The sequence below is a fragment of the Solanum dulcamara genome, chromosome 7 (genome assembly GCF_947179165.1).
Source record: "Solanum dulcamara chromosome 7, daSolDulc1.2, whole genome shotgun sequence".
Taxonomy (NCBI): Eukaryota; Viridiplantae; Streptophyta; class Magnoliopsida; order Solanales; family Solanaceae; genus Solanum; species Solanum dulcamara.
The window spans coordinates 27,197,730-27,223,466 of record NC_077243.1 but is presented as its reverse complement, the minus strand read 5'-3'; the positions used below and the strand labels follow the sequence as shown (position 1 = coordinate 27,223,466).

Below are 25,737 nucleotides of genomic sequence, written 5' to 3'. Positions count from 1 at the left end.
ACCCTGACAAAGTACTAGACGGGCGTGGCAACGATACCGACACGCTCATATGGTGATGGTTGTCGATTAGAGAAACTCTCAAATAATAATACAAAATAAATGATTTAATTTGATTGAGATTGCATTCAATTGAGTCGATTTGAAAAACTATGATGGAGTGGATTGAAACACATTGCATATTTTTGAACTTGCCTCTTTATTGCGTTGAGCCATTTTCAAAGTTGAGTCCTATGAGTTGAGTTGAGTATCTTTGATTAAGTTTCCTTTCAGCTATTTTACATATTCGTACATTCCATGTACTGAAGCCATTTGACCTGCATCGTTTCATGATGCAAATACATGTATTAGAGATCCTCGACAGGTGCTTCGTTGAAGATCCTTTTTACTCTCAATTTTTTGTGAGTCCTCCTTGCATCCGATGTCTCTCTTGAGTTATTATTGTTTATTTTGAATCTTTTCTTTGGGGTAGCCATGAGTTTGTCATTGACACCTTCTTGATAGTGATAGAGGCTTCATAGACAGATAGATGATAGTGAGTAGATGTTTTGGTTTTCATAACTATTCTTATGATATGGAGTTGATTTGAGATTTGTTTTAAATACATTGTTCTTCTCAAAATGTTGATTTGGTTATCCCACTTGAATTTTTTTTAAATTCATGTTGAGTCTTCCACTGAGTGATTGGATATGTGGTCGGACCAAGTAATTCACTTATCGACCAATAATGGTCTTCGAGTGCTCGCCACACCTAAGGTACCCTCTCGGAGTGTGACATTTATAGCATCCCATTGACCTTCACTCTCTTCGACATCAGTTGAGTTGAGTTGTGTGGGTTTATCTATATTTGATCTTACAGAATCTAAATAGAATTTTGCACCTGCAAAGTATGACTTCTCTTGGTGAAAGGATTGATGTGTGCACTAATTTTGACTACTTTACCGTGTTTCATATATGCATTGATGCAAAATAGATGGCACCACTTCATTTTTTGTATCCAAGGATGTCCAAGCAACAAGTTGTATGATGTTTTAGAATCTATAACATGAATCAAAGTATTTAATTTCATGTCACCAATGGTTAATCCAACTCGAATCTTTCCTATGGCTCATTGTCCTCCTTGATTGAAACCTTGAATTGTTAGGTTACTTTTGGACAAGTAAGTAATAGATATCACGAGCTATTTTAGAACAATTTTTGGCATGATATTGACTGTCAAACCACCATCGATTAGTATGCGATTGAGATATTATCGAATAGCTCCTACAACAAACAAAAGCCTGTTATGTAGCTTAGACTCCGACAACAAGTCATCATATGTAAAGGCAATTGTAGCACAATATGGGACAACTTCTTCATTAGCATGATGTTTTTAGGTTATTGCTTGATTATGCTCGCCTTTGCTTTCTTTTGTGTCGCCTATGCTTGAAACAACATGTGTCCCACCGATTTGACTGCCATAAAGGAATTTTTCAAGAAAGAATTCATCCAATGTAATAGGCTTTCAGACCTTCCATGATAAGGAATCAAAGATATTTTGACTACAATAAGATTTGATGCTTATTCATGACTGTAACTGTCACACCCCGATAGGATATCCTAGGCATGAACGGCACTCGATGACCATTGCTAGTTCCAAGCGAGCCACTTGGCCCAATCACTCATTCAACCATATCAACGGAAGACTTAATATAACTGGAAAGAGGTACTTAGGTGGGCTAACAACTCAATCACTTGAATAGGGAATAATTTAAAAAGATAAATCAATCTCATAAATAATAGTCTCAAAATAATCAAGGTATAAAGTAGCTTAACCTCATAACTCAATACTAAAAGTATGATTTAAATAGACTTTAAAAGTATCATTCTAACTCAACTCTAACTCTGTCTATGAAGCCTTTATCAACTATCCAAAAGGTCGAGACAAGCCCGCGGCTACCTCAAAAAGGAAATACTTAAAATAACAAATGAAATGAAAATGATCCTTTGAAAGCAAAGAGGTCTTATCACTATCAAGAAAGGAAATAGATCTTCAACAGAGCGTATGTTGATGATCTCTAGCACCTGTATTTGTATCATGAAATGATGCAGACCAAATGGCGTCAGTACATGAAATGTACGAGTATGTAAAATAACCGAAGGAAACACGATTCAACAAACTCCACACCAAGTAACTTAACTCATAGACATTCAAATTAACTCAAAATAATATGCAAGTTTATAGTAAACAATGCATTGAAAGTAGGCTCAATGATTTGCAACTCAACCAAATCAAACCATTTATTTTAAGGAGTTTTTATAACTGACAACTATCACTTATGAGCTAGTGATAATACAACGGTTTGCACTGCCGTTGCCGCAGACATCCAATACCTTGATAGGGTAAGGGATGATCAACCTCAATGGATCCATAATCAATCAAAGTCCGTCATTTTAGGACTGGAGAGGCATGACCTCTATTCTACGCTGGCTATGTAGTTTAATGGAGTTCAAGTTGTTATTTGCTCTTACCTGAATTGGTACTCAATACTACCCCCAAAAGACTCAATATGCTCATACACTCAATCAATCATTATGATCAAATCAACTCATTTAGTCTCATTGGACTCTTATCACACTCAATTCATCTCAATCATCAAACTCTTTCACTTAAAATATACTTTTGACTCATTCATAACTTCTCAAGACTCTATCTCAAATCAATCATTTAACTTTATACTAAACTCATTTAGACTCAATACCCATGCTCTTTCAAACCTCAATCAAATATGCATAAACTCAATTTAAAACTCATATTTTTTAAATCCATGAAAATCATTCTCCTCATCTCAAAAGAAATGCATATAATGCAACAATCATCAACTCAGCTAGGGTTTATGGGAAGAAAACCATGAAAAGTCAATTAAGAACTCAAATAGTAAGGATTAATATAATGTAATATATATGTAGAACTCGATAATGAATTACATAAATAATTCAAGAACCCAGTTAAACGTGATTAGAACTCAAACTCAATCTCAATTCTTACGAAAGGAATATGTAGGGCATGTGGAAGAACTCAGTCCACCGTTGTGATTAGCCTTACATACCTAAAAATCAAAGAAAAAATTGAGACTTAAAGGAATCATTTGAAACCTCTTGAACCTTGGCTTTCTTTCTTTTCTCCAATCGCTTCTCTCAAAAGTTCTAAGTGTGAATAAGAGGAAAAATCCTTGTGGGTAAGTTAAGGGACTGGTTTTGGGTCCCTAAACGTGCAGGATTCGATTGGAAAAAGGTTAGAAAAGACCGGAATGCCTTTCATTAAACTGAGTCAAGCAACCTTTATGGATGGCCACCACGACCCGTAAAGCTCACCACGGTCCGCGGTGGTGATCGTGGTCCTGAGGTAACTCCTGCTAGGGGGTTGGCTTCATGAAGGCCACTACGAGCTGTGAAGGCCCTCATGAAGTTGACCATCCTAAGGCTCTGAGGGTTGGGTTTCACGGACCCTTTCACAATCTGTGAAGACCATTACGGGTCGTCATCAGCACTCTTGATCATCTATCAACTTAGGAGTTTTGGGGGTCCATTCCATAAAAGGGACTATAGTTCACGAGTTGTGGTCCCTCTCATGAACTACTCTCCTAACTCCTGCCCTCTATACAACCTCTCTCCATAGACCGTGAAAAGGAGTACAGTCTGTTGTGGGTCTCGTGGTCCTTGCTTGATGAAATTTTTAGATTATTTCAGAGTTAGTTTAGGCTAGAAACTTTAGGGGTGTTATAGTAATTGATTCACATCATTCCTTATAATCTTACTTAGGAAGACGTATCCTAAGAACTACTTGATATATCCGCTTCTTATGAGTAACCAATGTCCAACCGACATCTTATGTTCTTTGTGGTTTTCATCTATCTCTAGTGAACCTTCAAGTGCATTTTTTGGAACTTCAACTTCAACAGGTGTGGAACTCTTGAATTACAAAAAAATAGTGTTTGGCATAATTTTTGACCTCGATCACTTTTTTATTGGGTGATATACTAGCATGATTTTCCTTCACTATTTCATCCATGTCAATGATGATTTTTCCTTCACTTACTAATGTCATGATTCTATCCTTTAAAACAAAGAATTTACTTGTCGGGTGGCCAATGAAGCGATGAAATTTGTAGTATTTGGGATCACCAACCTTATTGATTTCTTCGGGACTCTTTGATTCAGGTAGATCAATGATTTTTTTGGCTAGCAATTCATTAAGGATCATAGTATGTCTAAATTTGAAAACAGGTAAACCTTTTTCTCTAACTCCTTTAAGGTTGGACGACGTTTCTCCTCCTTTGAATATTGACTTAGGGTTTCCTCCTCTTTCAGTTTTCTCTTGGTTGTGACCTTTATAGAAGTTGCTTTAACTGTCACGGATTCTTTGGTTTGGATTCTGGAGGTCGTACCTTTCTTGAATTCATTATTTTCTTTTGTCAGATTACAAAAAAGAGATGCCTTCCCATGACTTGTGATGCTCAACTCTATATCATGCGCTCGTGTAGCAAGTTCTTCAAAAGTTCGTGGTTTGATTCCTTATATATGTAGAGAAGTCTCTAATTCATACCTTGAGTGCACATTTCCATAGCAGAGATCTTAGAAAGGCAATCTTTGCAGCCCAAACTCAATGCTCTCCAATAATTGATGTAATCCACCACATGATCATCCTTTCTTTACTTAGTACTAGTCAACTCTATCATGCTTACGGTTTGACGAGTGCTGTAAAAATGATTGGGGCATTCTTTCTCGAGTTGCTCCTAAATATCAATGGACTCGTATTCCTGGTCGATATACCAGTTGAATGCATTCTCTTTCAGTGAACGAGTAAACTATTTTACGAAAAGGTCATCACGTGTCCAACATTAATACAAGTTTCAACAAAGTGAGAGATGTGTTGCCTTGGGTTCCCTTTTCCATCAAATTGTTGTAGCTTTGGTGGTTGATAGTTCATCAACATAGATAGACAATCAATCCGTCTAGTATTTGTCTTGGAGTAATATAATGAACTTTGTGGTGTTCCGACATATTAAGCCCTGATAGTGTTTGTTATCATGTCTTGTAATTGTTGAACAAATAATGCTGCAATCGAAACATATTGTTTGTTCTTTTGAAATTTAGACTTAGCTAGAGATTCTTCAACGTCCTTGTTTTGTAGATTTAAGCTAGGAGGACAAGTGGGGACATGTCGTTGATTCTCTGGGTGCGAAGGCCTCCAACTTGTTCATAGGTTGAGTAATATGAAGATTTTTATCATCAACAAACTTCTTCAAAGCTTTAATGGTTTACTCCATCATTGCAAACTTCTCATCCATGTCGGTTGAGTTAGCCATCAAGGCATTAACATTCATTGAATTTGGAGAATCTGTTGAATCATTCGATTCACCAAAGTTGGAGTCAATTTGAGAAAGTTCTATAAAGAACATGGATGTGAGGTTGTCCTTAGGGGTAACAGTTACAACTGTCATATGAGAGTCGTTGTGTTTTACCGTCTCCAAAGAAGTGAAGTATTCAGATCCTCTAAGCCACAGATCTTGAACTTGATTCGAGTAAGTGTACCAACATGACTGAGATCGGCAGATACAACAACAGTAAAGTCCTTGCATGAAACATCATCGGTCTTTTTGAAGGCCATTATAGTAGTTGAATTTGTCGTTTCTAATTTGCAAGAGAAAGAGATGAAGTGCAGAATTGGTCCATTGGGCGTGCCAAAAATTTTTTACAACAAATTTTCAAAGTGCAGAAAACTAACTACAATAAAAAAATAAATAAAAGGAAAGGTTAATTTTTATTGATGAATTTGTGAGTACAATTCTATTACTCTCTTGATTATTCTCTCCTAAACTTCTCCAAGATTCGAGGGCGTTTTGGTAGCATACTTTTCGAAGTGTTGGATGATTTGGATCTCCTAAAGATGTATTCCAATTGCCGGGACTGCTAGTTAGTGCTTCGTCGCTTTGGGTTGATCTCCGGGAAGAACTCTGTTGATCACTCATTAGAAAAACTATGTATTAGATGTTGTAGCTTTCTTCAATGCTTTTTGAAGTATTTTCAAATTGCCTTTGAATGTCATGTTTATCTTCTATTTATAGTTGTAAGTGGTGGAAAAGGTTGCTTATAGTTGGCTAAAATATGTCATTTTGACACTTAGCGGATTGTGATTGGTTCTTGAATTTGACTTGAACTACCACCTCATTTGAACACATGGCGTCACCTTGTTGGTCGTGGACACTTAGCACTGCGACACGTGGCATGGATTTGGGCTTCAAGGTGTAATGGACCTTAGACTTGAATTTATTAAGATGGACTAATTAATTTGTAAAGCCCAAATTAATTAATCAATCCAAAATGAACATGAAATAAATTCAATATTTTGTATGAATTTAATCCAATAAAATTTATACGTCTACAAATGCAATACAAAAGGACTACAAAATTCAATATCCTAGATTATCTTTCTTTAATAAATTGAGATGAATATTTCAAAATAATTTCATTTTGCAATCATGTGTTTGTAAAATCATGTTATTACAATGAAGTGGGGCATCTGATTGCCAGTATTAACAGTTCTTGCATCACTGGAATATCCCTCAGAATACTATGTTTCAGGCGTTTGATTTTTTCAACTTTTCTGCATCCCCGTGTCCATACAATAAATAAATTTATATGTCTGATATCCTCAAGAAGTAATGTGAGGATACATAGTCAATTCACCAAACAGATTTCATCTAAGTCAATTCACCAAACAGATTTTATATCTGATATTTGAAGTAATTTTTCAATAACCTTGTCATTTTTCTACAACAATTAAAATATCCACGCAGTTGTAGTTGCAGCACATCCAGAAGATCTAAACCAGTTTGTATTAGGTCTGTCAGATGGTGGTGTTTGTTTTCAAACCACTTGAATCTGAAGCCAATGGGGCGTCCCTCCACCACTTGAAAATTGTTTTGCAAATGTGTTATGCCAGCCACTCCATCTATTAGAGCTTCAGGCACTGATCAAGAACCAAGATAACAAAGAAACCACTAAGCAAACAGTCTTGTGTCTTGTTTTGTTGGATCTTACCTAAATTTCAATTCAGACTGGTCAAAACATGCAGTATAATAGTTACAATTTAAGATTTGACTTGGTTTTTACACCAACATAATGCATCGATGTGGTATTTTATTAACTACATGACATATTTTAATGGAAAAACGGAAAAATATACCCCTGAACTATCGTAAATATTATACCTATACCTTTCATTATATTATTAAGATACCAGTGTCCTTACCATTCAAAATGTGGAGCATTCCTATCCTTTACACCAACAGGCATCCGCGTGTCCTAATCCTGCCTCTACCCGATATTTAATTTAATTTAATTGAAGAACAAAGAATCCACCCATATTAATAAAAAACCCACCCAAATATTCTATACCCACCCACACATTGAACCCTAATAATATAACCCAAACTAAAACACCCCAACTTCTGAAATAGAACCCAAGAATATTTGAACCAGATGCAAATTTTCTCCACAAACATCAACACACAACAATTAAAAAAAAATTGCAACTTTGAAGGGAAAACAACTTTAAAATCTGAAAAAGAGCAAAAGATCATTTTGTTTCAACTCAAATATATCATACGCAAGGAAATAAATTCAATACTAATCAAATACAACAGAAATCTGAAGCAAGAACAGAAGAAAATTTCAACCCAGATGCTAAATTGATTCCACAAAAACCAAAATCCGAAAAACTTAAAGAAAAATCAAACCCAAATTCTAAAATGATTCAAATTATCATATTCTAGGATAAATATCAAAACTTTGAAAGGAACAAGTGAAAAGGGTACCTTTGAGTTGTTCATAAGAAGAAGAAGACGATGCCAAAGAGCCATGAATTACAGATGAAGAAGTGAATTGTTCATAAGAAGAAAAAGACGATGCCAAAGAGCCATCAATTAATAAAATATCGGGTAGAGACACAAGATTAGAACAGGTCGTTGTCCGTTAGAGTAGAGGATAGGAATGCTCCACATTTTAGACGGTAAGGACACTGGTGTCTCAATATACCATTTACTATAATTAGGGGATATATTTGTCCTTTTCCCCTATTTAGTTTAGCTCAGTACTCTCCAAAAATTCCTCCTATCATCTTTCTAATTTAAGTGATTCTTGAGTTGGATTTTGGCAAGTCTCACCTCTTTAAGGGCGAGTCCCTTTGACCCGTGACATCTCCTCAACCTCAACTTATTATGAACAACGAAGTGTGTTGTTTCTTTGATATCCAGTGGCTGTCATCGTTGTTTAAATCATTTTTCCCTGAAAATGGTGCTAATTCAATTGACTGCATAAAAAAAGAGCTCGATTCTCTCATTTGGCTCATAGAGAATGGGCCAGAATTTTGTGAGAAAAGACAACTCTAATGCCAAATCTGAGGTCTTCGCTAGCTGTGTGAAGATGAATTGATGATACAAACGATGAAACTTGGAACATAATAATGGAGTACTAGTGTCACGATCCAAGTTAGACTCTAGGTGTGATATGACGATTAAAATTTTGAAAGATTCCAACCAAGCCTCTTAGCATACATAGCGTGACATAAGAATAACATGAAATCAAAAGTAAACTAAAATGCGGAAGATAAGTCTTAAAACAATCTTATCATAGCTACTCAATATAAGAAGAGTCTAAGAATAACATTTGAAGCACGGGATACATCATACTAGTCTTATATTGCCTCTACTAATTAGACAGGGATGTAGGACAAACCCTAGCTCACCCAAACCATAAGAAAGTGAAATAGTCTGAACATAAAGAAATAAATTAGCGGTTACGCCCTCAAATCATAAGGACTCACAAAAAATAGTAACTCTAAATTGAATCTGAACTAGCCATGTGGATGGGCAGGAGTGTCGTGACCTATGTTATGAAACAATATAGGCAAAAATATGCATTAGTACATAAAAAATACTAAGTATGGAGAATATGCATTGCATGTCGTAAATTATGGTAACAGTGGCGGAACTAGGATTTTTAATAAGGGGGTTCAAAATCTGAAAAAGTAGATACACGAACTAGCCGAAGGGGGTTCAACATCTACTATTTATACATAAAAAATATTTTAAGCATGTATAAATAGTATTTTTTTTGTCGAAGGGGGTTTGGATGAACTCCCTGAACACATGCTGGGTCCGCCACTCCATGGTAATGCAATGACCAAGTTAAACATAGTTAAAAACCTTTAAAACATCATGTGAAACATATACATGGTCAATGCAAACTTATAAGAAAATCATAAGTCAAAATGTAACATAGTGGGAGCCATAAGTCTTTGTGAGGTACCATTAACCGACGTAAACCATGTGAGCTATAACATGGAGTTCGATGTTTTTCTCACATACCGAAAAGACAGGGTTCATACTTCTAAGGTAAGAACCGTAACATCGCCTAAGTGGATCCACTAAGCTACTAAGGAATCAAGCCTCAACTAATGGGTGACCCTTTCTAAAGAATCAAGCCTCTCCCAATGGTTGATCCTTTCTCTTATGGTGGCACGTAGTTATGGAATAATTGAATTACTTTTAAAGAACTCTGCCTCTACTAACGGGTGAGCCTTTATCCCAAGGTCTGCTTGGTTCTAAGTAAACTCTCAATGAAATATCATACATAATAGATCATAAGCTTTGAAGATAGTAAGAATCTAGTAATACTAAGTTCATCATAAAATACCTGTAAATCATAATAATAGCTCTTTTAACAAATCATGATTCGTAACATAATTCATTCAAAAGAGATACTTTATCTAACTATCCTAATCATGATAAGCTTTTCATGAAATTCATATTGATACTTCATCTAGAAGCATCCTTAAATCATAGTTCGTGATAATCATGATGCATGCATATTCTCAAAACATAGCTCATAATTAAAATAAGCATAATGTATGGGTACATGTAAAAAATCTTGAAAATATGTAATTAAGATGAAACCATGAGTAATAAGATCATTAAAAATGAATAAAATTATAATTAATTTAACCTAATACATAATCATGAAAATACCTAGGATTTTAGAAGAAATTGTAAAGTAAAAGGTGGAGATTCTTTGGGATTCCATGAATGGAAGAAGATCCGTGAATGAAATTCCCACATACCTCGATGATCCTTAGATATGAAATTGAAAAGGAGACTTGAGTTCTTGAAACCTTAGCTTGGAGGAGGAGAAAACCTTGAGAGAGTAATCCTTGTGAACCTTAGAGAATTTTAGGTGAATGAGGCAAATTTGGAGGGTTAGGGTATTTATAGTTTGTGAAACAAATTCCAAAACGACCTGATATAGAGGTTAAAAGAGTGGGTAAAAACCAAAATACCCCTATAAAATAATTGAAAAGGCCCCTAAACGGACCCTATATGATCCGTACAACTTACCACAGACCACATAAGTGTCCGTGGAAGGGAAGGGAATCTGGACTCCTGGCATGTACGAAAGAAGTCTAATTGTAGTATAGAGGTTGACAGGCCATATAGGTCTTTGTTAAAGGTCACCCTGAACATCATCACTTCAAGTTTTTTTACGATGGTTATACAGTTCGTATAAATTTGTACGTATCGTAATCTCGTTCGTATGACCCTTTTCAAAAAAATAGTTCCCAACCTCCTTGAATACCTTTCTACGGTTGCCTTTTACGGGTTGTGTAAACTTGTATGGTCCATAGAAGGTCTCGTCCAAGTTATGCCAACTTTTCCCGTCCCAAAATTCTTGTTTCCACCATCGCCCTACACGGACTGTGTAGACTTGTACGGTCCATATAGAGGCTCATATAGGTCATTCATCAATAACTTTTCTGGCTTTTCTTTTTGACTTTCCAACTTTTGAGGTCTTATAATATTCTCCCTTAGAAATATTCATCCTCGAATGAGACTTAATCTAGCATGAATAGAGTAGGAAAGGAGTTTTAACAACCTAACATAAATGCAACACCACATAAAAATGCATAAATCAAGGAGTAATCAACCCCAAGCTAAAACATAACTTTAAAACTCGTTTCATGAATATGCATGCATACGAAAACATGAGAATGATTGAAACACATGAATTTAAAGGAGTGAACATGAGGAGCTAATACTTCATCTAAAACGGAAACTTAACCATAATGCGAATAACATCAAAACTGAAAGATCCATAACATACCAGTGCCTATATCAAGGGAACCCTTCTTATCCTGTCGAGTCTGAAGGACATACAACCTGTTCTGGCCTTGTTGATTAGGGCGAACAAAAAAATTAGACCTATCTATCTCCCTACCTCTCCTCGAAACTACTAGACAGTTCCTCATCTTATGTCCAATCTTACCACGTCCATAGCAACCATTCTTTTCTGCCATGCACTCCCCTTGATGATTCTTACCACATTTGTCACAAGTGGAGAAGGGACGTCTATCCTTGTTGAGCTTAGACACTAGAGCACTAACAAACTATGAACCACTATCGGTCCAGGCCCTCTTAGTCTCCCCTAGCACTCTCCTTAAGCTCTTCTTCCTCAATTTTTTGACATGTGTCATCAAGCTTGAGATATCCATTTCTTTGATCAGTCTATCATTTCTACACTCTTTAACCACCAAGTTCGAGACACCCAAAACAAATTTTCTCATACGAGCTCTAGAGTTAGCAACCATGAACAAAGCATATTTTGACAATTGAGTGAATTTTAGGGCATACTCTCTCACGCTCATGTTATCTTTCCTTCGATTGATGAACTCTTGAATCTTGGCCTCCCTTAGTTCAAGAGGGAATAAACGCTCGAGAAAGGCATCTTTAAACTCTTTTTAATCTACGAGACCCGTATCCCTACTTCTTTCACCCTTTCATTGTTCAAACCAAATTTGGGCCACACCCTTCAGTTGATATGTGGCTAAGTCCACTTTTTCCACGAGTCTAATTTCCATGATGTCAACAATCTTATGAATCCCTTCAATGAACTCTTGTGAATTCTCGTCCACCTTTGAACCATGGTACTCCGGGGGATTCATCTTTGTGAAATCACGAATTTGAGTAGCCGTCGTGCCTATATTTGGGTTCAAGGGAGAAACCACCTCACGGTTGACTTGTTCCACCATAGCTTGGGAAAGCACTTGGAAAGCCGCTCGAAATTTAGCATGAAAAACTTGCTCAGCTAAAGGATCATTAGGAACTTGTGGAACTTGTTGATCCTCATTCACATTAGCATTGGCATTCCTTTGGACATAGACTCTTATTGGAGGCATGATTCTATAATCACAAAGAACAATCATTAGAAGGAAACTTAGGGAGTTCAACTCTATCGCACGACATAAGAATGATGAAAGAAGTGAAATTTCTTAAACGCCTCATAGCGTCCTATTTATAGATGTGGCGTGCTTCACACTGATGAACAAGACCCTATTTGACGCGACATGTCATACAACATAGGAACTTTAACCTTGTATCGTGATACCAAGTTTTTCACGATCCAAACTAGATCCGAAGCGTGACACGGCTATTAGAATTCCGAGGAACTCCAACCAAGACTCTACGCATACATAGCATGACATAAGAATAACATGAAATTGAAAGTAAACTAAAATATGAAAGATAAATCTTTATCATAGATAATAAACAGAAGAAGAGTCTAAGAATAACATTTGAAGTGCGGGAGACATCATACTAGTCTGAAATTGCCTCTACTAATTAGAGGGGGGCGTGGGACAAGCCCTACCTCACCCATCTCATAAGAAAGTGAAATAGTTTTAACATGAAGAAATAAAATAGCGGTTACGCCTTTGAATCAGGAATTCTCACGAAAAATAGTAATTCCGAGTGAAATCCGAACTAGCCACGTGGATGGGTGGAGTATCGTGACCAATATTATGAAATAATATAGGCAAAAATATGCATTAGTACATGAAATGTACTAAGTATGGAGAATATGCAATGCATGTCATAAATCATGGTAATACTAATAGGAATTAACATAAAAGAAAATGAAAACAACAATTTTTATGGCATTCTTTTGTTGTTTATTCAGGAAAGTTCCTATATTACCAGTTACTTCTCTTTCCTCCATTGTCTAAATACTGATTGTGAAAGTAAGCTTTTCAAAGATAATGCTTATAGATCGTATTGATTTAAAATCCAATTATATAAACCGATCATTTCCTCCCCTACAAATTTTGTACTTCTTCTATATAAATTTAATAAAATGTGTCTAGTTTATACCATGAATATTTATATCCAAAAATACAGGGTGCAAATTCTTAATATCTAAAATATATTATTTTTAGTAATTTTACCTAAATCTCATAGTGATTCTTCCCAATTACACTCTATGAATTTTTTTAAAAATTACCCAAAATCCCTTTGTTTGGTCACTTCCGGATATATCACGTATGTTTTTATACATCACGTAAAGTGATGTATCCGATCAATATATCGCATAAAGTGATGTATCAGACGTTCTGATATATCACATAAATGATGTGTCCGATTGAAACATCGCGTAAATTGATATATCTGATGTCTTGATATATTACTTTACGTGATGTATCGGTCGGATACATTATTTAGTGATGTATCAGGATGTCAGAACCATCACTATACGCGACCGATACATCGCCTGCAGTAATGTATCAGAGAATAGGAGAGAGTAGGAATTTTTATAATTTTTTTAAATGGTAGAAAATTTTAGAGAATATGTAAAATAAGTTTTGTATTTAGGTAATTTTTCCTTATTTTTATGGTATAAATATAATTTGCAGCAAAGTCAAATTATTATTATAAATTTATGATATAAATATTCATGGTATAAACTTTTTGTATATATATATATATATGATTCTCATGTATATTAGAATCTGCTATTTGAATTAACATTATATGTGTCATAATTGATAATGACTTAAGGCCCGTATGGAAATCTATTTTAGTAATTATATTTGGTGTAATTAGATGCAATTACATTATTTGCATGTTTGGTTGATCATATAATTACTTGGTCATCAGGTAATTAAGTGTAATTAGCGGGGGTAATTACACTTTGCAATTCTCAAGGGAAGACTGTGAATTGGTGTAATTATATGGTATAATTATAAGGTGATTACTTTTTAATTTCTTCCTTTTATTTCTATTTTTATTTTTTTTGCTTTAATTTATTTTTTATTAATATTTTTTAAATTCTTATTATTTTTATTATTCTAATATTTTTTTAAAATATATTTTTTATTATTTAAATTTCATTTCCTTCTCATTCTCAACTTTTATTTCATGTGATTCCATCCAATTTTTCATATTACTTTTTTTAATTCTATATTTATTATTTTCATTAGCATAATTTTGCTAGTATTCAAAATTTTAAATTAAAGAAGAAGTAATTGTTGAATAAAGTTGCAGATTTACATTTTTCTATTCTTTTAAATCATATTTATGTACGTTATGTTGAAATTTGACACAAAAGTAATATTTTATTTAAAATTTTATTTTGAATTTAGAACTTATGTTATATTTTCAGTTTCATTTATTTTAATAGTATTGACTTGATATTTTACATTCCAAGTCATTTATTTTTTAGTTAGACTTGATAGATCATCTTTTTGTCAAATGTTTTAATAATTTTATGACATTATAATTTTATGTCAAAAGTAATATTGAGTTTAAAATTTTATTTTGAATTTAGAACTTATGTTATATTTTTTGTTTCATTTATTTTAGTAGTATTGACTTGATATTTTACATTCCAAGCCATTTATTTTTTAGTTAGACTTGATAGATCATCTTTTTATCAAATGTTTTAATAATTTTATGACATTATATTTATAATATTAATATATTTGTCAAACATGCATTTCATGATGTTGGAAGAAATCTTGTATTTTTAGTTTCTATGATTAATTAATTAAAATTTATTAATTTTTAAAAATATAAATCAATTATTTTTTATAATATCAGTAAGAACGTATGTTTATTAATTAATATATTTTCAAAAAAGTCAATATATATCTTAAATATTTAATTTAATATCATTTATAAAGACCCTTATTTATCTAATATAAATTTTAAGTTTAGATAATTAATTTTTATTTTAAAAATTTAATATAACCTTGTAATTATACTTGTCCAACCAAATAATACATTTGTAATTACACTGCAATTACATTGTGACAAACAAACATGTCATCGTAATTACTAAGTTGTGTAGTTACTAGGCTGGTAATTACTACCCTATTGATTACATCAATTTCAATTACCTGATGGCTTTCCAAACAAACCCTTAGTGTTGTCATGTATTTGTAATTATTATTCAAAAATTGGCTAATTGTATTTTTTTTCCAAATTAGGGTGAACTAAATTCATGTTTGACTTAACTTATTTTTTTGGCTTATAAGCTGTTTTCAGTTTATAGGATGTTTTAGATAAATTAAGCCAAACAGATCTAATTATTTTTTAAACTTATTTTAAATATAAAATAACTTTAAATTAATCAGACAAACACTTAAAAAAAAAATCTAACTTATAAACAACTTACAAATCAATTCAAACGGTAATCCAAAAGCAAAGAAACGGTACAAAAGCCAAGCCAAGCATTTCATGAAATTGCGTGGAAAAATAATCTATTTATTTTCATATCTTAACCTTATGAAAATCGCCTGATGGCGCAACACCAATTCAGAATTTTATTGCTCAATACGAGAGAAGGCTTCATCTATGGCATGACGGACCAACATACACGCAAGAATGACATCTACCCAAATCTTCAATATACAAATTATTTACTTACAATCTAGGGTTTCGGAAAACAGCAATTTGATACAACTAGAAATCCATTTTTGGCAGCTGTTGATGATTTCTCAATCAAATTCTTGGATATGGACCATGTTTAACTCCATATAAGTATTAAGGTCTTCCAGTAAGTTTTATTTTGAGTTTCACTGAGAAAATTGTGGTATTGTACACTATATTCTAACTGCTTTTTATATCTGTAAATTATTCATGGCAACCCCTCTAATTAGGCTGTTTCTGATAATGAAAATGGGATAAAGATTTTGGCAAATCTTAAGGTTCCATTTTTTCTTTACACAAACATGACCCGGTGTCCTTTGCTTTAATATCATGCAACCTATAGTATGTTCAATGGAAAAGTTTCCAGGTCTTGATAATGAGATAACACACAATTAGATATTTCATGAATCAAGAGACATGGGGATTATACCTTAGTAACTCCTCATATTCTCAGGAAGCTTCAAGGACCCACATTGTGATGATTCACTAATTTCAGTGAGCTTCCCTATCTTGGATTTGTCATTAGGCTCTTCATTAAACCGGGGTCTTACATTTCTTGCATCTCCATTCTTACAAAGCCAATAGGATGTAAAATATATATTAGTAGAGGCTGAACACATATATAGACCCTTGAACTTGGTTGGTTTTTCCTTTTAGGCACCTCAACTATGCTGCCTTCTTATTGAACCCCTTAACCATATATAAATTATACCTTTTAAACATTCATTGCTGACATTGCATAAAACATTTTATCACGTTTGAAGAACGTGTGAAAAAGATTTAAATGGGTTGATGTGGAATCTATTTTGGGATGTAAGGGGCTGATGTGGAATCCATTAAATGTGTTATTACGTTTGAAGAGCACATGAAAAGGAAGACCGTTACATCTCAAAATGGATTCCACATCAGCCCTTGTAAATCCTTTCACTTGCTCTTAAAACGTGATAAAACGTTTTATGTAATGTCAGCAATAATGTTTAAAAGGTACAAATTATGTATGGTTCAGGAGTTCAATAGGAAGGAAACATAGTTGAGGTGCCTGAGAGGAAAAATCAACCAAGTTCAAGGGCCTATCTATGTGTTCGGCCATTCGTAGATGATATTGACATGAAAAGCAGGCAAGACTTCGTGTTGTGTCCTCTAACATAATAAGTATCTATTATGTAATCTATTTATCTTATACTATAAGTAGGATGCCTCAAAATTAAAAGTTACAACAACGACAACAATACCCAATGTAATCCCACAAAGTGGGGTCTGAGGAGGGTAAGATGTACGCAGACCTTACCTTAACAGAAATTAAACTAACATATTTCTTCCTTAGAATGCTTAATAGACTTCGTCGAGTTAATAGTACACATATGCAAAGAAGTGTTAGTAATTTATGATAAACATATAGTTAACAATTATTGAAATTAAAAACATTAATGATATCTTTACAAGTCCAAACGATATCTACCTGTAAATTACATTGATTTTTTTTAACCTCTTCTCCTAATCTTAGAATCAAGAAAACACGAGGGGATATCATGTAAAAATCCTTAAACTTCAAGAATATACAAAAAAAGAAGTAAATAGCTCAAAAATAAGATACAGTTTTAGTCGTTTCAAAAGAAGAAGAAGAGAGATATAGTTTTAGTAATGGTCGTGATTGTGAATGGAACATACAATAAAATTGTTTAAAGGACATACAAACTACAAATGATGAAGTAACTGCAAGAGGAAACATTTTTACCAAATAACAAAAGTAGAAACCATCAGAGATAAAAAGCCAACAACAAAAACATTGTGTATTTCATGATTCCTTGTGAACCAAAAATACATTCACCATAAGAAGATTTCTTCTCGGCCCTTTTTTGTTTGTAATCACTACCTTCATTTATCTTCAGTTCATTCATTCATCTTCTAGTTGCTTCTTCAGTCTCATGAAACTTCTCCTGCAGGCTGCAATTGGCATTATTGATCGTTTCCTTATTATGCTTATATTATATATGAACTTAATATGAAGCAAGTGAACAAAGCAAATAGCTAAGAGGTGTGCTTAACTTCTGTGGGGTATATACTAATTAAGAGAGCAGAAAAAAATCGGACATACACTTAAAGAGACAAATAAATATTTGCTAACACTAAGTTGAATTACAAAAACAGAAAATGGTTATATACTTATATTTCCCCTTGTACTCTAAAAAAGGTTTTATTTACCCTTTATCATACTATTTTGATATATTTTCCCTTGCCATCCGATGTTGAACACATATTTTCCCATGGGGGTATTAAGTTTCATGTCCCCACTCTTAGTATCCTGCGTGACACCTACAACCTACGTGGATATATTTTTTTCCTACTTAATATTTGCTATTAATTTAATGGTGGAGGGGTACTTGTCAGCCCACCACAATATTTGCTGGTAATACTACTAGGAATTAACATAGAAGAAAATGAAAAAAACATCTTTAATGGCATTCCTTCGTTGTTTATTCAGGAAAGTTTCTATATTACTACCTACTTCTCTTTCCTCCATGTTCTTAATATCAATTGTGAGATGCATCAAATTTAGATAAAAGTAAACTTTTAAAGGTAATGCTTATAGATCGTATTGGTTTAAAATCCAATTATAAAAGCTGATCATTTCCTCTCATATTAAACGAAATAAGTAGTTATTAGCAGTTTTCGAGAATCAATTTGGATTCATGCCTGGGCGGTCGACTACTGAAGTTATCCATCTTATGCGAAGATTAGTGGAGAAATATAGAGATTGGAAGAGGGACTTACATATGGTGTTTGTTGACCTTGAAAAAGCATATGACAAAGTGCCAAGGGATGTCCTCTTGGAGGTGCTTGGAGGCAAGAAGTATCTCGATGGTTTATATTAGGGGATTTCCAGTTAGAACGGTGGGACTAGACTCAGAGTACTTCCCAATTAAGATGGGGCTGCACTAAGGATCAGTTGTTAGCCCTTTCCTATTTGCCTTGGTGATAAATGAATTACGCGGTCGATTCGGGGGGGGGGGGGTTTCTATGATGTATATTATTTGCAGACGACATAGTAGTCAATGTTAAGACATGGGACAAATTTAATGCTAGGTTGGAAGTTTGGAGACAAACCCCGGAATCCAAAGGGTTCAGGTTAAGTAGGACCAAAACAGAATATTTGGAGTGCAAATTCAATATGGCGGTGGATGAAGAGGATGTGAAAGTAAGGCTTGCTACACAGACTATTCTCAAAAGAGAAAGCTTTAAGCATCTTGGGTCTATAATCTAGGCTAGTAGGTGTTACATTTGACAAGATTCTAGATGAATTAATTAGAATATTTGATAGGAAGATAATTCTTCTTTGGTATAAAACGTCAAGGTAGAATATTTGTAGTTGAAATATTGGTAAACTATTAAATGGTTTCACAAGATAAACCTTGATATTTTAACCTATAGCGATGTCATGGATGACATCAATAGGAAGATTTCATTCCTATAAATAGGTAGCTCTTGGTTCATTTGTAAGCCTTCTCATCTTCTAAGGCATTTAATCTTCTTTCTCTCTTGTAGTATTTCACTTGTATTCTTTTGGAGTGAAATAAATATTAGTTGGTTGTGTCCGAGGATTAAGCAAAAGAAAATAAACTTTTGCTCAACCTCGTAAATTTCTGGTGTTCTTTTTATTGTTGTCTCATTTACTATTTATTAGTTGTCTTTAGGTATAGTAGTTGTGATTTCATCACTCTCTATATATTTGGTTTCCACAACAGTAGGGACATTGATGATGATATCACATATCACATTAGGGTGGCATAGATGAAATAGAGGCTTGCCTCTAGAGCCTGGTGTGATAAGAAGGTACCACTTAAAATTGAAGGTAAGTTCTAGTCAAGAACTCACATGTTTAGAAGATGCATATTGTGAAGATAAGGATGTTGAAATGGATGTGTGAGCATACTAGGAGAACCAAAATTAGAAATAAGGTTATTTAGGAGAAGGTGGGAGTGGCCTCTATGGCGGACAAGATGAGGGAAGCGAGTCTGAGATGGTTTGAATATGTGAAGAGGAAATGTGCTGAGGCTCCAGTGAGGATGTGCGAGAGGTTGGTTGTAGGGGTATGTGGAGGGTAAAGGTCGGCCTAAGAAGTATTGAGAAGAGGTAATTAGATAGGACATGGCGTAACTTTATATTACCTAAGACATGACTTTAGATAAGAAAGAGTGGAGGTCGCGTATTATGATAGAAGGTTAATAGGGGTAAAGTGTTGTCTTGCCTTGCGAAGGTTGTTGCGTAGTACTAGTCGTATCCTTATAGTTCTTCCCTTATATCGTTTATTGAGTTTTAATTATCACATTGTTTGTTGTTGTTACTGTTTCTTTCTTGTAGATTTTACATTGCTTTCCTTATTAACTGTTATGCTTTCTTCATTGTTTTTTTTCTTCTTGAGCTGAGGGTCTTTCACAAACAGCCTATCTATCTCAAGGAAGTAGTGGGTAAGGTCTAAATACATTCTACCCTCCTCAGACCCCAACGAGTTAGATTTCACTAGGCATGTTGTTGTTGTAAATTACTAGCAATTTAAGTTGGTATATAATGACTTTCTTGAACGGATGAAACAATTCATTTTTGTATTCATTACGATTTCCGATTTGGAGATAAAAAAAGGCATGTAAGATTACTGGTATAATAATAACTAATATAAACACTTATTATATTTTTTTTTGACAAAGTAAATCAAAAGTTCAAATTATGAACTTATCCGTGTGATTCTTACAATGTATATTTGCATAAAAAGGTAATTGTAATAATGCTTGCACGAAGGGAAAAACCGTCAGTCAACTTTTGATGGCTATTTTGGTCTTTTAACTTTTAACTTTTAACTTTTAAGGGAATTCCTACCACTTGAAGCCTCCCCATTCTTCAACAACATTAGGGTTCCAAATTGAACTTTAAGCCTGTTGAATTAATTCCATCAATGGCTTCTCATGTAACTTCTTTTTCCTTTTCAATTTCTTGGGTTTTCTTGTCTAACAATAATTACTGTATTTCATTTCCTTATTTGTAATTATATATTTTCTTTGTTATTTAGTGTTTATTATTATATGCGCTCTATATGCTTTGTATCTCTTTTGCTCTCTTCTTTTCTTATAATCGTGCTTCGAATTCCACTTTTCTTTTGAGCCAATAGTCTATCGGAAACCTCTCTACCCCATAAAGGTAGGGATAAGGTCACGAACATCTTACCCTCCCAAGACCCCTCTTTTGGGATTGCACTGGGTATGTTGTTGTTGTTATTGTATCTTTTATGTTTGAGGCTTCCTACTTATAGAATAAGATAGATAGATAAATAGATACTCATTAGGTTTTAAAGTGGAGGACACACCAAGAAGTCTTGCCTGCTTTTCTTGTCAATATCATCTACTAATATTTATTTTACATCCTATTGACTTTGTAAGAATGGAGATGCAAGAAATGTAAGACCCTGGATTACTGAAGAGCCTAATGACAAATCCACGATATGGAAGCTCACGGAAATTAGTGAATCATCACAGTGCCGGTCCTTGAAGCTTCCTGAGAATCTTGAAGTGACTAAGGTAGAATCCCCATGCCTCTTGATTCATGAAATATCTAATTGTGTTTCTTATCACATTTTCAAGACTTTGAAACTTTTCCATTGAACATACTGATTGCGGATTATTCATGTATAAAATGAGATATCAGACTTTTCCATTGAACATACAAACTGATGCACATTAAGCCATAGCTCGTTTTCCTTCAGGTTTTAATGTTGTAAACTTTAATGTTGCTCACAACGCTTTTGTGCACAATATGGCATGATCAAGGCGTGTGACATCACAACATGCCATCAGCAAATAAAATTGTTAGTGTTAAATTGAGTGGAAGGAACCATATGATCCAGCAGTGTTGTGCTTCTCTTTCCATACGAAGATATGAGTTCTCCTCCTGTTTGGGAGGGAAGGGCTCTTTATTGCGCGTCGTCTCTTTTCTTTATCTTGGTCACCGGATGTGATTCTATTGCAGTGAAATTAAAATTCCAAAAAAGGTGATCATTCAGAACGTCATGGGAGGCTGAAGGCCTCCTAAACGAGGTCTAGCACCTATACATTACGTGTTTTAGTCTCTTTTCGTTTCCCTAATAGATTTTTCAACTTATAGTAAAGAAGAGTCGATGTTCAAGTATCACTTTCTGCACTGTCAGAGATCCTTCTGTCTTTATCCTTCAAGATTGTCTAGATCATAGCAAAAGGCCTCTAAAGTTTGTGTTCAATGATTTGACAACTTTAATAGTGTCCAACTTTGGACTAGCAATAGGAATTACACGTCTGCTTGGTATTTCAAGTTCACGTCTTAAGTGCTTTCTACTGAATTGTAGCCATGAATGTGAGGGCATTGTAATCAGATATTTAACAGAAAATTTCACAGTGAATTCTTACTAGGAAGCAATACTTAGATGGAGAGTTTGTTTAGTTGTCAATATTTCTTCCCTGCTTTGTTTCAACTGTATTAGTTTTGATGATACAGTTTCTGATTTTGATTCAATTTGCTTACTCCAGATATCTAGGTTAATATATACGAACTCTGGTAATGCCATCTTAGCATTAGCATCAAATGCTATTAACCTGCTTTGGAAGTGGCAAAGAAACGAACACAATTCAAGTGGCAAGGTAAATGGACACCAAAATCGTGGCTTTCCTCCATTTTGTACAAATGTGATTTGAGAATCGTGTCAATCTTTGTTTAGGCAACAACCAGTGTTTCACCTCAATTGTGGCTACCTTCAAGTGGCATCTTAATGATAAATGATGTGCACGAACCAAATCATGAGGAAGCTGTCTCCTGCTTTGATTTGTCCAAGAATGACTGGTATTTGATGTCAGCATCTGGTGGAAAGATATCCTTGTTCAACATGATGACATTCAGGGTATAGCAAGATCGTCTTCTTTTTATTTCTACTCTTTACTCAAAGATCCTGTGCTGAATTATTTTCTTATGGATGCAGACAATGATAACTTTCATGCCTCCACCTCCAGCAGCAACTTATGTTGCGTTTTATCCTCAAGATAACAATATTATCGCTATTGGCATGAATGATTCTACCATCCAGATATGTAACGTCCAAGTGGGTGAGGTATGATAAAGATAAACAAGAAGTTTTTGTTGTTATTGGCAGTCATCACAATTTCATGTTTTTGAGCCAGTTGCCATATATCGTTATTGACTAGATGTCTGTCTCTTGATGAAGGTTAGAAGCAAGCTTAGAGGCCACTCTAAACGGATAACTGGCCTCGCCTTCTCTCATGTGCTCAATGTGCTAGTTTCCTCAGGAGCTGATTCTCAGGTTAATGATTTGATGTGCTTGGCTATCATGTAGTATTGGACTTACTTCTCAGTGTTTTGTTAAACTATTCTCATGATTAATGTGGAAAATACGTGTATGATAGATTGCATTTTCTCTCCTAACGATTTTGTATATAGTGCATCATTTGTTTTCCATCCCATTCAATGTTAAGCCAATCGAATAGGCGTGGGAATTAGAAGTAATTTGACTGCATGTCATATTTGATGATGATAACGGTAGATGAAGAATAAGATCATTTCATGCTCTAAATAAAAGCTGAATGAATTCTGATTGTTTTGAAAATTTCGAAAAATCATACATGAAGTTGTTCTTTTAGAAGTGTTTCAAGCATTTTGGAAGACACCAAAATTTAAACTTTATAGCCAACAGATGAGCAGATTATATTGCAGGTCATCTCCTTTTGCATAATCTCCATCTCAAATGATCATTAATCTATAAAATGTTACATTCTGCATTTCTGACACTCTTTAAAGGGGTAATTATTTATATTTCTCTTTGCTTTTATCCTTTTGTATTCATCAAGATTATCTGCTTTTGTACAGCTGTGTGTATGGAGCACCGTTGGGTGGGAAATCCAGAGGGCTACATCCTTGCAGCTATGCGGGCGATCAATATCTCAATCAGATACCAGAGTACAATTTCATCAGGATCAAACTCATTTCCTGGTTGTGCATGAGGCACAGATTGCAATATATGAAACAACAATGTTGGAATGTTTAAAGCAGGTAACTCCTCTCTCCCCGATTACAGTTGGTTAATAATGCCGTCAGATCTCAACAACTAATACATTATATCTTCTTCTACAGTGGGTTCCGCGTGGTCATGCTGCCCCAATTTCTCATGTGACATTCTCGTGTGATAGCCAGCTGATATATGCCAGTTTCTTGGATGCAACTGTGTGCGTATTCACTGCAGGGCACCTCCATATGCAATGCCGTATTATTCCTTCAGCTTATCTATCACCCAGTATTAGGTAATTTTTCCTGCCTGCTAACTTGTTTACTGCTTTAATTTAAGATACTCTGCAATCCACTATTGAAGACAAAGAAAACGTCATTTTTCTCATAGTTAGACTTTCATGACCTAGAATAGTGAAATCGGTCTCAGAACAACATCCAGTCCTGTAGTATGAACTGCAACTTATCACGGAAATGGTAAAAAAACCCTAACTTGGCCATTGGTACAAATATATCAACCAATGCATCGCTATGTTTGAACGTAACGTACATTTAATGCATACTAGAGGACTTACAAGTCACTATCCTAGACCATCTTTCTTTAAAAAATTGAGATGAAATGTTTCGAAAGAATTTCATTTTGCAATCATGTATTTGTAAAAGCATGTTAGTAGAATGAAGTGGGGCATCTGATTGGTAGAATTAACATTTCTAGCATCACTGGAATATCCCTCTGAGTACTATGTTTAAGGCGTTTGATTTTTGCAACTTCTCTGCATCCCCATGTCCATCCAATAAGTAAATTTATGTGTCTGATATCCTCAAGAAGTAATGTGAGGATACATGATCAATTCACCAAACAGATTTCATCTCTGATATTTGAAGTAATTTTTTAATAACCTTGTCATTTTTCTGCAGCAGTTCAAATATCCACCCAATTGTAGTTGCAGCACATCCAGAAGATCCAAACCAGTTTGCATTAGGTATGTCTGATGGTGGTGTTCATGTTTTCGAACCACTTGAATCTGAAGGCAAATGGGGTGTCCCTCCACCACTTGAAAATGGTTTTGCAAATGGTTGGCCATCTGCTCCATCTATTGGAGCTTAAGGCTCCGATCAAGCACCAAGATGACAAAGAAGCCATTAGCAGACAGTCTTGTGTCTTGTTTAGTTAGATCTTACCCAAATTTCAGTTTCAGACTGGTCAAAACATGCAGTGTACTAGTTACAGCTTAACATCTTGACTTGGTTTTTACACCAACATTATGCTTTGGCCCTTGTGGTCTGGCCCTTTCCCGGACCCTGCGCATAGTGGGGGCCTTAGTGCACCGGGCTGCCCTTTTTATTATGCTTTCGTTTGTGGTAATCTATTTACTACAGAACATAATTTAGCTCAGTGCTCTCCAACAATTCCTCCTATCAGCTTCCTAATTCGAGTGATTCTTGAGTTGGATTTTGGTAAGTCTCACCTCATTTTAAGGGTGAGTCCCTTTGACCCGTGACATCTTCTCAACCTCAAGTTATTATGAACACAAAGTGTGTTGTTTCTGACAGTACTCATGATTTTTTAAATCATTTTTGCCTAGAAATGACGCTGGTTCAATTGAATACACAAAAAGAGCCTGATTCTCTGATTTGGATCATGCCAAATCTGAGCTCTTCGCTGGTCGTGGGAAGGTGAACTAATGATATAGATGATGAAACTTGGAGAATAGTAATGGAGTATTAGACAATGGACATTTCTAGAGTAACAGGAAACTAGTTCTAATTTTTTGGCTTATGAATCTATAACATAAGTTAGTTTGTTGATAAGACGATTGAAAAAAATATATAAAGGAATGTTTTGATATCAATATATAAATGCCGTAAAAGGTGTACGAAAAAATCATGCACAAGTGTGAGAAATTGAAGTG

The 25,737-nt window shown here is 34.6% G+C and overlaps 1 protein-coding gene across 2 annotated transcripts in view; it reads left to right on the top strand.

The window, feature by feature from the left end:
• The window catches only part of LOC129893986 (protein TOPLESS-like), a 39,561-nt gene extending 14,346 nt beyond the window's left edge, over positions 1 to 25,215 (top strand). The window contains exons 3-10 of one of the 2 annotated variants that reach the window (XM_055969462.1): positions 21,223 to 21,360; positions 22,342 to 22,452; positions 22,530 to 22,709; positions 22,788 to 22,916; positions 23,031 to 23,126; positions 23,690 to 23,872; positions 23,954 to 24,120; positions 24,746 to 25,215. In XM_055969462.1, coding sequence (XP_055825437.1) covers positions 21,223 to 21,360; positions 22,342 to 22,452; positions 22,530 to 22,709; positions 22,788 to 22,916; positions 23,031 to 23,126; positions 23,690 to 23,872; positions 23,954 to 24,120; positions 24,746 to 24,932 — 1,191 coding nt within the window. In that variant the 3' untranslated portion in view covers positions 24,933 to 25,215. Of the gene's footprint in view, positions 1 to 21,222; positions 21,361 to 22,341; positions 22,453 to 22,529; positions 22,710 to 22,787; positions 22,917 to 23,030; positions 23,127 to 23,689; positions 23,873 to 23,953; positions 24,121 to 24,742 lie in introns of both variants that reach the window. The other variant, XM_055969461.1, reaches the window with a different exon arrangement.
• The last annotated feature ends 522 nt before the right edge of the window (positions 25,216 to 25,737 follow it).